The 12,714-nt window shown below is 47.5% G+C and overlaps 1 protein-coding gene across 2 annotated transcripts; it reads right to left on the bottom strand.

The window, feature by feature from the left end:
• Positions 1–3,613: 3,613 nt before the first annotated feature.
• HEXIM1 (HEXIM P-TEFb complex subunit 1) lies at positions 3,614–6,183 on the bottom strand. Of its 2 annotated transcripts, none has more exons than XM_081166753.1 (2): positions 5,846–6,183; positions 3,614–5,639 (listed from the first exon to the last, which is right to left on the bottom strand). In XM_081166753.1, exon 2 carries the CDS (start codon positions 5,237–5,239, stop codon positions 4,169–4,171), a length of 1,071 nt encoding a protein of 356 aa, XP_081022879.1. In that variant the 5' UTR covers positions 5,240–5,639; positions 5,846–6,183; the 3' UTR covers positions 3,614–4,168. The 2 variants fall into 2 exon arrangements, with proteins under 2 accessions (XP_081022879.1, XP_081022880.1); XM_081166754.1 differs by having other exon boundaries at positions 3,614–5,168.
• Positions 6,184–12,714: the final 6,531 nt, after the last annotated feature.

Genomic DNA, 12,714 nt, shown 5'->3' with positions numbered 1-12,714 from the left:
TCCGCTTCATGGCGATTTGAACCCTGATCTCCCAGGTCCTGGTCTGACACTCTAACCCAGGAGTAGGCAAACTAAGGCCCGTGGGCCGGATGCGGCCCAATCGCCTTCTCAGTCTGGCCCACGGGAATCAGTGTGTTTTTACATGAGTAGAATGTGTGCTTTTATTTAAAATGCATCTCTGGGATATTTGTGGGGCATAGGAATTCATTGGTTTTTTTCCTTCAAAATATAATCCTGCCCACCACGTGGTCTGAGGGATGGCGGCTGAAAAAGGTTGCTGACCCCTGCTCTAACCACTACACCATAGAGCCCTTCTGCTATGAGACAGCTATATAAATTAAGTTGGTAAATAAATATGGGGAAGGCAAAAGTTCACTTAGAGAAAGATCTTAAATATTTTCCTTGAATTTTTTTTAGTCTGGATTGCTTAAATATTTTCCTTGAATTTTTTTTAGTCTGGATTTTTTTATCTGCTCTTTTAATATGTTGTAAACTACTTTGAGATTTTCCCCCCTTTAAAATGAAGCAACATAGAAATATAATTAATTAAACTAACAAGAAGATGAGACTCCACCGGGGGGATGGGCGGGTGTCACCTAGACATACTGTTGTGGTAATTTGTAACCCAGGTTTAAAGTGCTATTTGGATATTAGCATGTGTGTGTGTGTGTACTTTTCTATCAATGACCCCAAACTATCCCCCACTATCGACTACCTGAAAATTGCCGAAGGTCTTGCTGGACCACTTAAATGATTTTTCTGTCTGTCGTGGCAACTGCAATGCACTGTGCAAGGCTCCGTATGATTTTAATCGTATTCTTATTGCTTCTTGTATTTCTTACACTGCATTTTCTCGGACTGAAAATTAAGTTCTACGGAACTCGTGATCGTGTGCAAAGGAATAAGTATAAGAAAGGCTGAAAATGCACTTTTAAAATCAATATGAATATTCCATGTGGACCTGCCACAGAACACCTGAAAGACACTTGCAGAGCACTGATGGTCCGTGGACCAAAGTTTGGCAACTCCAACGTTGGACTTGATCCTCCCTTGTCCGTTGACCATGCTAGCTAGGGCCGATGGAAACAGAGTTGAACTCTATCTAGAGGGCTAATTGCTTCTCACTCCTGCCCTAGATCTACCCAGCCCTTTGTCAAAAGAGGCTAAAGTGTTAACCACTCAAGTCTTCTGCTCAACTCTTTAATTAGGCAATAGCTACACACCACAGAAAAGGGATGCGGGTGGCGCTGTGGTCTAAACCACAGAGCCTAGGGCTTGCCGATCAGAAGGTCGGCGGTTCGAATCCTTGTGACGGGCTGAGCTCCCGTTGTTTGGTCCCAGCTCATGCCCACCTAGCAGCTCAAAAGCATGTCAAGTACAAGTAGATAAATAGGTACCGCTTCGGCGGGAAGGTAAATGGCATTTCTGTGCGCTGCTCTGGTTCGCCAGAAGTGGCTTAGTCATGCTGGCCACATGACCCGGAAGCTGTCTGCGGACAAACGCCGGTTCCCTCGGCCAATAAAGCGAGATGACCCCAGAGTCGTCCGCAACTGGACCTAATGGTCAGGGGTACCTTTACCTTTACGCACCACAGAGGGCAGCGAGGGGCAGATGGGGCTTGACGCCCTAGGAAGGTAGCCCACCTAGGAGAACTGATTCTAAACAGCTGCCTTGAGGGACATCTTTGGGAGAAGAAAAAGGCTCAGGAGCAAGCCCTAGACAGATCCAGAGTGGAGTCCCTAAAGCACCTTGTTTGTCTCCTTCCGGCATCTCCTGCAGCCAAGCTGGTGTCAAACCTATTGCTCTGTTTTCCTTTGGATGCCCATCAGCGAGGGCAAGAAGGGGGTCTTGTCATCTGGGCAGCCCAGGATTCCCATACACACTGCCCGGGCTTTCCCAGGTTCCTAAAAGCCTCGAGTCTGATCTCACCAGTGCCCTTCCCAGTGTTTATGGGTTTGCAAACTGAGATATCTGGAGTCAACAAACAGGCACAGATGCAATCCAGAAGTATGGTTATCTTTCCAGAATCAAGAGGAGTGAGAATTCGCATACAGGAAGGAAGGGCCACAATTCTGAAGAGCAGCCCAACTGTGGCTTGGAAACTAAACAGGTTTTGTCTGTGCCAGGTTTATGTCTGCCATGCCAAGGGCCAGAACAAAGTAGATGGAAAACCTGTAGCCCTCCCGGTTTTTGATGGTTAAATCCTCATCATCCTGAACCATTTGCCAAGCTGTCTGGATGAAGCAAATGGGAGCTGGAGTCCACTGGCATTGGAGTAGAGCGGAACAGTCTTGCAAAAACAAGATGCATTTTATATTGAAATAATTACTACGAAATATTCTCATTTTGGAAAAGCAGTGTTGGCATAAAATGGGAGAACTAAATATAGTGGTACCTCGGGTTAAGTACTTAATTCATTCCGGAGGTCTGTTCTTAACCTGAAACTGTTCTTAACCTGAAGCACCACTTTAGCTAATGGGGCCTCCTGCTGCTGCCATGCCGCCGGAGCCCAATTTCTGTTCTCATCCTGAAGCGAAGTTCTTAACCTGAGGTACTATTTCTGGATTAGTGGAGTCTGTAACCTGAAGCGTCTGTAACCTGAAGCGTATGCAACCCGAGGTACCACTGTAATCCCGAACACCACTTCTTGACATAGTCACAACCACAGAAGGGACTTTGCATCCTCCCTGTGTTTATCGAATTCCAACCAACTCGCACTCCCCAAGCAAGTGTGCGTACAATCACAGCCGTGCGTACAATCACATCGGCCGCATGCAACCCTCTTGCTACGGGCGAGAGAGGAACAAACAGGACACCCGGCAATCAAGTTACTGTCCATAGGCTTAACTGCAGTGTGCAGCTGGCTCAAGCAAGTGAGCCAACTTACATGAGCAAGTGCAAGCAAACAACTGAGCATGCACACAAATCCTGGCCCGAGGGGAAAATCCTTTTGTGGCTGAGCATGAAAAGCAAACCAAAACACTTCTGTAATGAAACGTCTCTGACCACACCCAAATTCTCTTGTGATCTCTCGGGGCCCCAGAAACAGGCGTGATCTTCTGCTTTCGATTTAACCCAGAATGGGCTATTTGACCTTTTTAAAAAGGCGACATGTCATTCCTTCCAGCTCATAATGCCATGACTACTATTAAAGTGGTAGGATGTTGGCTGTATCTCCATAAACAATATTCATAATAAACACTTCCAACATTTGATTCAATATTTGGTTCTGAGCTCCACCTCCTATCTTGGACTTCTTCTGTATTGCCTTGGACAAATCACACCTCCCCTTACCCCAAACCTCTTTTCTCCAACTGTAAAAATTGGAACAATAGTAACCCAACCAAACAGGCGAGAAACAGTTTGCTTTGACAGCACATATGGTAAAGGAAACGATTGTAAGGTACTAAGGCAATGTTAAGGGTGATCTAACAACTAATGTGTCTTCTATATTAGGAAGCCAAAACAATGGCTTAAAACGGCCTGTCCCAATTAATTTCCCATTAAAACTTTAAATAATGGCATCCAAATGTCACCTGGAAAAATGATTCACAATATTCTCCACCTAGGGAGAATATCTTGAATTATTTTTCTAGAAACCACACCAGAATCATTACGCTGACATGTCCTTCAGTTTATTAGAACTCTTAGCATGAATCTGTATATCTTTTTGTCACAATGTGACTGTGTTTTCCTTTTACAACTCCTCGCCACTTCTCCCTCCACCCACAACTAGTCTTCCCTTTAGAAGACACTCAAAATAATAGTTTTAACAAGTCAGATGCAGTTTTGCAAAAAAAAAAAAACGTTCTCCCATGAATGCTGGATATTGTTCTGTTCTGTTTTAAAAGAACCCCACTCAGAGACCCCTTTGATTACACATAATTTAAAGAAAGAGCACACACTACATTAGAGCTATCTTCAAAAACAGTATGAGGTTTTGAATTTATTCTGATTAAATCACCAAAAAAAGAAAAGGTCCATTGTCATATATATATAGATATATATATATATATTCATAATCTATATATATATGTATATACATACACACACACACGCACCCACAAAATGGAAATAACTTCTTGCATTCTGATTTCGGGGGGGGGGGGTTGGGGGGTTTCTGTCCCATTCCACAAGTCCTTAGAAAATAAAAATCTCCCCCGTTCCATCACTCTCCCAATTTGGGAAAAGCTTTCTCTTGTTGTCTGCTGAGTTCGTTCTCTTTCAAGAGTTTTTGGTTCTCAGCTCTCAACCTGCCCAGTTCCTCCTCTAGCTGACTTACCCGGGGGTCTTCCGTCGAGTCCCCCAAGAATTTCTTGTTCTCCATCCGCAGGCGGTTGTTCTCTTCCTCCATCTTGGAGAGACACTTCTCCAGCTCCAGGTACTCTGTGATCAACTCCTGCTTGCTCATGTTCTGGAGGCTCTCGACATGGTACTTCTCGTAGGTCTCCGAGAAGTCCTTCTGGAGAAACTCGCTGCCGTCGCCTCCCATCCCATCGCTGCCACCGCCTTCCTCCTCCACGAAGAAGTCTTCCTCGCTGGTGTCCTCTGACTTGGCGGCAGTCTTCTTGGGGAAAAGGCCGGTCTTCAAGTCTGGTTCTTCCTGGTCGTGGTCCTCCATCAAGAACTGCGTGGTGTTGTACGGGGCGACGGGCTGCCCCTTTGCGAACATCTCTGCCCGCAGCCTGGAGGCCCGTTGGCTCTGCTTCTCATCAAACTTCTTCTTCTCCTCCCAGCTGAGCTTGTAGTAAGGTTTCCAGTGCCTCTTCTTCTTGGAAGGACGTCTCCTGTGCTTCTTCTTGACCAGCTTCTCCTCCTCGTCGCCTTCAGCTTGGGGCCTGAACCTCTGGCCAACAGGCCCGGAGTAGGCTTGGCACTGCAAGCCGAGCTGCTCTCCATCACATGGCTTTTGGACGTCCGCAGGTGCGCCACAGTTCTCGTCCTCAACCTCACCGCTGTTGGCTCCCTCTGAGGCACCCAAACTTCTCCCAACCGGAGGAACCGCATGTTCTGCATCAAGACACGCTTCTTCGCCTCCGCTCATCAGGCTGCCACTCTGCTGCTTGGTCTCTCTCGGCTGCCACCTACCGTCCATCGCTTCTCCTTGGAGCACTTCTCGGCTGGCGGGTGGAGACACCAAAAAGGGCCCCTCTCCACTACTGGCATCCCTGCAGGGGGAGAAGGAAGAAGTTTTGCCATTGGGTTGCTGCTGGCTGGCAGAGAGGGCAGCGTCAGCCATTGTCGGCAAGCCAAGATTTGGATTTCGGGTGCTGCTGTTCTCAGTCCAAAGGGGCTGGCTCCCTCCTCTTCCTCCTTCAAACCTGCAACTGTCTTTAACTCTTTAGGTCCTGCTGTTGTGGCGGCCAGCTTTCAAAGTTGGCAGGAAACAAAGGCCCTTAACCCTTCACGCGCTGGCCTTCATTTATAACCCCTTGCAGTCCTCACGGGCCACTTCAGATCCGGTTCTCGCAAGTTGCCACTGTTAACCCTTGCAGAAGGAGATCAGCAGCAGTCTTGTCGTCGAAGGCCTTTAGGCCTGCATTACCCTCGCGGTGTCGGCCAGGGGCTGAAGAACCAGTTCTCCCACCAGCTGACACCCTGTCTCTTCACATCAACAGCTGCATAGGAGCTCTGCACATCTGGAAACACAAAAGTTGGGGATGGAGAGAGATATGAGTTAGCACAGGACCCAAGGCAACAAGAATAACTATGCCCCCTTGAGAGCAACTTGCAAACGATAATAATAAGTTGGGGGGGTAAACAAAATCCTAGAGATTAAAAAGGCAATTTGAGGGGTTAAGCTGCAGGCAACGAAGAGTTAAACTGTCTCAATCCAGGCACTTACGGGTTAAAGGGGATCCAGTTCCAGCACCGCAGGAGTTAAGAGCTGTCCCGATGCCAAGTGTTATTCCTTCCTCTCACCAGTTCAGATCCAAGTAATCAGCTCGAGGAGAAGAAGAAAATCCGGCCCAAGCTTTCAACAATTAAAAAAACTATCCCAGCACGGCATCGAAAGGGTTAAAAGAGAGCTCCACCTTAGACAGCAAATTGCGAAGTCAGCCGGGAAGGGGTTAACTTCTCCACGCACACCCAACGTTCGAACACCCACCCCCTCGCAGTTGGCCCCGCCCCTCCACAGGCCTCTTTCTTCCCTTACTCGAGCGCCTTCTGCTCTCAACTGCTACTCCCCGCTTGCCGCCTCGCCTTATATAAACGAGCCAGCCCCCACGTCGGAGTGCGCAGCTGCCTCTCAGATCCCTTGTCCCAAGGTATCTCGGGATTTGTGGTTTCCCTTTCCGATCGATTGCACAGTTCGCTCTAGCCACAACGACTACGATTCCCAGAACTGCGGCGTGACGGCGTTCGTCAGCCAATCAACCATTGGGTAGGGTTGGACGAAGAACGAGACGCTCTCTGATAGGACTGCTAAACAACTAAGGCATGAATGGCTATACTGGACGCCTTTCATTCGTGGCTTAGCCAATTAGAGGTGGATAGTAGGAGGCGGTGGAGGCGGTGGGAAATGGAATATACCATCAGTTTACGCGGGGGTTAAAATCTCCCCCGGGGGCCGAACAGCTTCAAATGGTCCTCACGGAGCACATATTAAGAGGAATGTCACCTTATAATATTTATCTTTCGTAATGGGGGTGGTGGAAAAAAGATTGATGATTCTCCCCGTAGGAAAAAAAATGGTACTGCCCAAAAAGTAGTTCGAGGCTATTTTTGAAGATTAAGAAGATTCCGTAACAGCTCAGCGACTTAAGACCGCGGAATTTCAGTAACAGGTCGAGTATTTGGAAAGAGAAGAGATGTCATTGGGTGGAGAAAAGGATCTGGATGAGAGAGGTTGGTAGGAAGCTCCTGCTGGCGGAAGGACACTTCATTGTTTAAAGAAACGCACGCTGCGTTAACCTATGACGGTGACTGAGCCGTGTGGAGGGAGTTGTAAACAAACCGAAGTCGGAAACGAGTTCCGTCTTAAAGGGACAACGCCAGCTCTCCCGTTAGATCAAATGATGTAATAGGAGGCCTGGGAAGGCTGTGTGGACTAGTGGTTAAAGACTTGGCAGCCTGGGCTCTTCTTCATGTTGTTGTTGCTGCTGCTGCTGCTTCCTCTGTAGAAGATCTATGTGAGTTGCAGCAGATTAAAGTAGAGGGTATTTATTAGCCAGATACTCCTGTTTCTGACAGCTGAGATGCAAGGGAAGATGGGGAGGGGTTAATCCAGGAAGGTTCAGACCTTCAAGCCTTATTGCATGACGTGGAAGCACGCCCCTAATGTCCCAGATGTTTAGGAGCATGGGAAAGTCGGGATGGTGGTGGAAGAGGCAGCTGCACTCTGCACATGGTCAGAGGCCCCTTCACCTTCCGCGTTGCTTTGTGCATTTCTAAATCCTGCGGGCCTTCGGATTTAAACAACAGGGGCAGCATTTGCAACTGAGCTAAACCTTGGAAAGCCAGCAGCCCTGGCTCCGCCCAGCCCTTGCTTCCACACAAGGCACGATTGTGGTAGCAGAGTACCTGCTTTGCATGTAAAAAGGCCTGGGGTTGTTGTTGTTTTCCCAATCGCTGGCATTTTTCAGGTAGGGCTAGGAAAGGCTGGAACCCTGGAGTGCTGCTGCCAGCTCGAGTAGACATCACTAAGGTAGATGGGCCCATGGCCTGACTCAGAATAAAACAGCTTCCTGTGAGATCTGGACTGACGGTTCTTCAAGAAAGGGCGTTATGGGTAGAGGCCTTCCTTTATGCACCTCGGCTGCTCAGGCAAAAATGGTATGCGAATGCAGAGGAAACAAAACCTTGCTAAAACCAAAGCCCCCTTTTGATTGAATGTTATTTTAAATGCAGTTTTAACACGCTGAGCGTTCTTTACTTTCCTCCATCATCGCAGAACAGTCCTGCGAGCCTGGGATGTTATAATCAAACCCAATTTGAGAGGCCATGCAACAGAATATCAGCCGCTGGGTTTTCCACCACAGGAACTTGCATCAGACAATAGGGATAAACTGAGTAGGAGGTTAGATTCAGCATATTTGGTCTTTTAAAAACCGAAGGCTTGCTTCTCCTCTTCAGCTTAAAAACCCAGGTTTTTTTTAGAAGGCATGTTTTAATTAATGTGCAGGAAAGCTGAGAGCATGCAAAGTACTCTTGTCTGAATGCAGCGAATACTGCTCTTGCACAATCTGCTGCTGATTGCCCAAAACATCCCTTGTGCAACCTTACTTAAGATCGCCAGGACAAAGGTGTAGGCAGGAAATAAAATTCCAAACCAGCTGATCAGCCTGTGAAAGTCACGCTTCCTAAACGCCCATGTTACAGACGGAGAAACTGAGGTTGGATAATTGCAGCTTGCCCAAGGCAATGGCGCCACGGCAGAAGCAATGGTTCAGTCCAGGTCAGATTTCAGCTCTTGTTATTGAACCACATGCGTTTTCCCACACCAGGTCCAGTCAGCCACCAGCCTTGGAGTAACTTTAAAGGAAGTAAGATGTACTGATAGTGCAGTCCTAACCATGCTTACTCAGAAATAAGTCTCTGCTAGTTCAGTGGGACTTAGTGGCTTGTCAGCATGTTCAGAACTGCAGCCCGAAACATTGTCAAACCTACCAATGGCCTTTGACAGTTATTCTGTGTGGCTGTGGCAACCCTTGCTGGCCAGGACATATCCTGCACAGAGACAGAGTGGTCCTTCTGGGGCTCAATAGTTGGATTTAGATCTGGGAGAAGTCTTCCCTCTGCTCTGCAGTGGGATTACAGTGGTACCTTGGGTTAAGTACTTAATTCGTTCTGGAGGTCCATTCTTAACTTGAAACTGTTCTTAACCTGAAGCACCACTTTAGCTAATGGGGACTCCTGCTGCTGCCGTGCTGCCAAAGCACGATTTCTGTTCTTATCCTGAATCAAAGTTCTTAACCTGAAGCACTATTTCTGGGTTAGCGGAGTCTGTAACCTGAAGCATATGTAACCTGAAGCGTATGTAACCCGAGGTACCACTGTATCTTGGTTATCTTTCTGTAAAATGGGAATAACAGTGACCAGCCTCCTATGGGCCATGAGATGCAATAAAAACATGAATGCCCTGTAAACATTTTCAGTTGAAGGCTATTAAAATCCACCGCACTGCCCCCCTCCGATTGTTCCAAATAAATTACAAAGCAAAATCAGCCCAGGTTTTTTTTTCAGAGACAGTTCCTGCTTTTCAAAACTTGCTCCTGGTCTCTGGCTTTAGGGGCTGTTCTATCGGTATATCTTGACAGCAGAACAGAAAGTCTTTTCCTGATAGGCTGCTACTTTTTGGCTCCCTGAAATTTGGCCTGGCTCCTGCTTGGACAGGCCGTTCCCTCTTTGCAGGGGGAAGGAACGCCAAGCAGACAGCTGAACTCTTCTAGAGAACAATCCCCCTCCCTCCTGCCGCTTGCTTTCAGGTCTTTTGTTCCTGAAAGGGAACATGGGGTCTCCGCCTTGCTGGGCCTTCCAAAGAGCCTGTCTCTGGGTGTTTCCAGGGCACTACTAGTTTGGCATCCCATGTGCCCATCATAGAGTTGGAAGAGACCACAAGGGCCATCGAGTCCAACCCCCTGCCAATCCTTTGCCAAGGATTTCTTGGTTCGTAGCAAGAGTAAAGCCAACTTGGTGTGTAGGAGCTCAGTCTAGGTCATAGCTGTCAACTTACAGATTTGAAAATAAGGGACCAGCAGCCTTGAAAATAAGGGATCAGCAGCCAAAATAAGGGATTTTAGTCAACCAGCAGCCCAACGAAGCCTCAAGCAGTGGTTCCCACAGCGCAGCAACCCGGCAAAGGGGATGCAGCAAGGGAAACCACCGTCACCTCTCTGCTGGGAAGCGCTGAGCAAAGGCGAGTCCCCAGGCAATGCGGCCAATTTGATTGGCACAAGGCATGCAAGCTCCACCCCCCAGTCATTCTTAGACTCCTTATTGGGTGAGCAACACAGCCAAGCAACGCAGTTGGAGCCTCCCTCCTCCCTGGCCGGCAGGCAGGCAGGGAGGGAGAGGAGCTGCTTCCTTTGAAACCCGGGAAATTTAAGGGACATCATCAATAAGGGACAGCAGCGGGACACGGCGCTGGGATAAGGGACTTTCCCGACAAATAAGGGACAGTTGACAGCTATGGTCTAGGTAGATTCAGGCAGAGCTGACGGTGGAGAATTTAGTGTTTCGCATCTGGGACCTCTGCAAACACAACTTTATCTAGGGTTACAAACTGCCCAGGGAGAGCCAACAGACCGCCTAGGTGTGCCTTGAATATGTGCAGAAATCGCCTGTGAAACGTTTTCATAGCTTGGAGATAATGAGCTGTACTGGGTGCTAAGCGAGCTGCTGTTAAAAGCGCAACTACGGAGGTTGTTTCGAAAAGCTGGCAACCTTGATCTGTTAGGTTTATGCATCCATGTCCAGTGACAGCAACCCATGTGCAGAAATGGGATTCAGCCTATGGACCTGTTGAATCAGGGGAGAGGGTGAAAAATTCCAGATCCCTTTATGGCACACAGTTTTTGGATACCTGGAGCCTTCTGCTGTGCTCATGGTTCCTTGAAGCGAGGTCTCGCATGGAATGGTAAAACGGGAATAATAGGTATTGTTTGTTGTGTGTTTCATCTTTTCCTGAAATCTCTGAAATGTGGCTCTCCTCTCTTAGCCCCTCCAAGTGTCCCTATTGTCCAGGGACAGTCCCAGACTTATAGATGCCATCCCGATTTCTGATTTGATCCCGGGATATCCCGCTTTTCCTTAGGACGTCCCTATTTTCATTGGAGAAATGTTGGAGGGTATGGAGTTATGCAGTTCCTGAGCCCAGTAAGATAAGTAAATCTACAACCTTTAGAAGTTTTTTTTAAAAAAATGTTTTAATGTTTTGTTTTTAATATATGTTGGAAGCCGCCCAGTGTGGCTGGGGGAACCTAGCCAGATAGATGGGGTACAAACATATTACATTATTATTATTACTATTATTAAATAAATAGGGACACCCCTATTTTCATTAGGACATCCCAGTATTATTATTAAATAAATAGGGACATCCCTATTTTCATTGGGGAAATGTTGGAGGTCTGCCCCTCAGAATTGTTCCCAGGCTGTAGCTCTCACAGGCCCAGCTATGCACCCTGACTTTTTGCCTGCCTTGAATATGCTACTGAACTCAGATCATGCCACCTATTTAGTAGGTTTGTTGGGGCCAATTATAATCATGACTGCTGAGGATTAAGGACTTCCTTGTCATGATAAGTTCCAGCACCTTTCCCCCTCCCTAGAAAAATAGCACTGGTTTTCTCCAATTTCTTTCAATACCTCACTTATTTACTTTTAAAGTTACTTTCCCATTTATATCCCAGTTATTGAACAACTGTCCTCAAAGTGGCAGGTGTGTGTGTATACAGTGGTAACTTGGGTTACATACGCTTCAGGTTACAGATGCTTCAGGTTACAGACTCCGCTAACCCAGAAATAGTGCCTCAGGTTAAGAACTTTGCTTCCGGATGAGAACAGAAATCATGCTCCAGCGGTGCGGTGGCAGCAGGAGGCCCCATTAGCTAAAGTGGTGCTTCAGGTTAAGAACAGTTTCAGGTTAAGAACGGACCTCCGGAACGAATTAAGTACTTAACCCGAGGTACCATTGTATGTCTGTATATTAGTGTGGTATTATGCAGTTTTTCCTCCACCCACGCCAGGCTTGTGAGTTTTTCGCTGCCCACTCTTGGAGACAGCACACTGGGTTCCTTGGGCCTTTGATGTGCTCCAACAAGCCGGCTCTTTATATTTTTATGCAGGCCACACCTATCGCTCCAAAAGCACACTAGTGGGTGGTGATTATCAGTGTGGTGATCAGGACTCACCAGTGGGCCTTGGGCCACTTTCAGGTGGGTCTCAGTGCCTGTTGCCCCCTCGCTTGTCTGCCCTGCTCGCTAGGCTCTTGCTTGGACCAACGCCAGCACCAAAAATTCCTTGCATACTGGTTAGAGGTGGCCGGGAGATGGAGATGTTCGTTGAAGAGGCCAGAAGGAAGGCTTGCTTCCTTCCTCTGAAGGGAAAGGTCTGGAGGAGGTGTTGAAGGGAATTAGAAAGAGACGAAAAGTTAATATATAATAAGAATAGATACAAATTAATCGTTACTTAAAACAAACCGGGAATAGAAAGGAAGATGACGAGGCGAAAGCTGTTATAGGAGGAAGAAGTGAACATAAAAGGACGAGGGAGGAAAGAAACGTAGGCATTTTGCAGGGGGGCGGGGAGAGACATAATAAGGTAGAGGATGAAAGGAGAATGGGAGAAGAAATCACGGGAGATGAGAAAAAAAATTACTTTGAGAGGCATATAAGCGTGGGAGGAGAAAATTAGAAAAGGTCTCCTCCATTTAGAGCCTCTGGCTCAGAAAATTCTGCTGAGTCACAATGCCCCCAGAGCAAATGCCTGTGCTTAACTTGAGGAAAGCTGAGCTGTGGAACTCCCTGCCACAGGAAAAAACGTTGTGGCAAAGAATCCGGCTCTTTTGATAGGGGGGATACCGTCAGAAAGTGAGGCCAGTTATTGCCCAACCCGGCCTCTACCTTCCGCCATATTCTGACTATCTCTGCAGATAAATGTATGATATGGGTTGATTCTTCACGGTCAAAGGCCAGATTCCAGTTTCTGGAGCAGATTGTGGGAGCCTGGCAGCGGTAGCCTTAAATTTTATTTCCAGGTGGCAGAACAGAC

This window comes from Podarcis bocagei, assembly GCF_964188305.1.
Source record: "Podarcis bocagei genome assembly, chromosome: 13".
NCBI lineage: Eukaryota > Metazoa > Chordata > Lepidosauria > Squamata > Lacertidae > Podarcis > Podarcis bocagei.
The sequence above is the reverse complement of the archived record's forward strand: the minus strand, read 5'-3'. Positions and strand labels throughout refer to the sequence as shown.

Excerpts from the sequence above, each read along its gene's own strand:
- HEXIM1 (XM_081166753.1), bottom strand. The coding sequence starts at position 5,239 with ATGGCTGACGCTGCCCTCTCTGCCAGCCAGCAGCAACCCAATGGCAAA.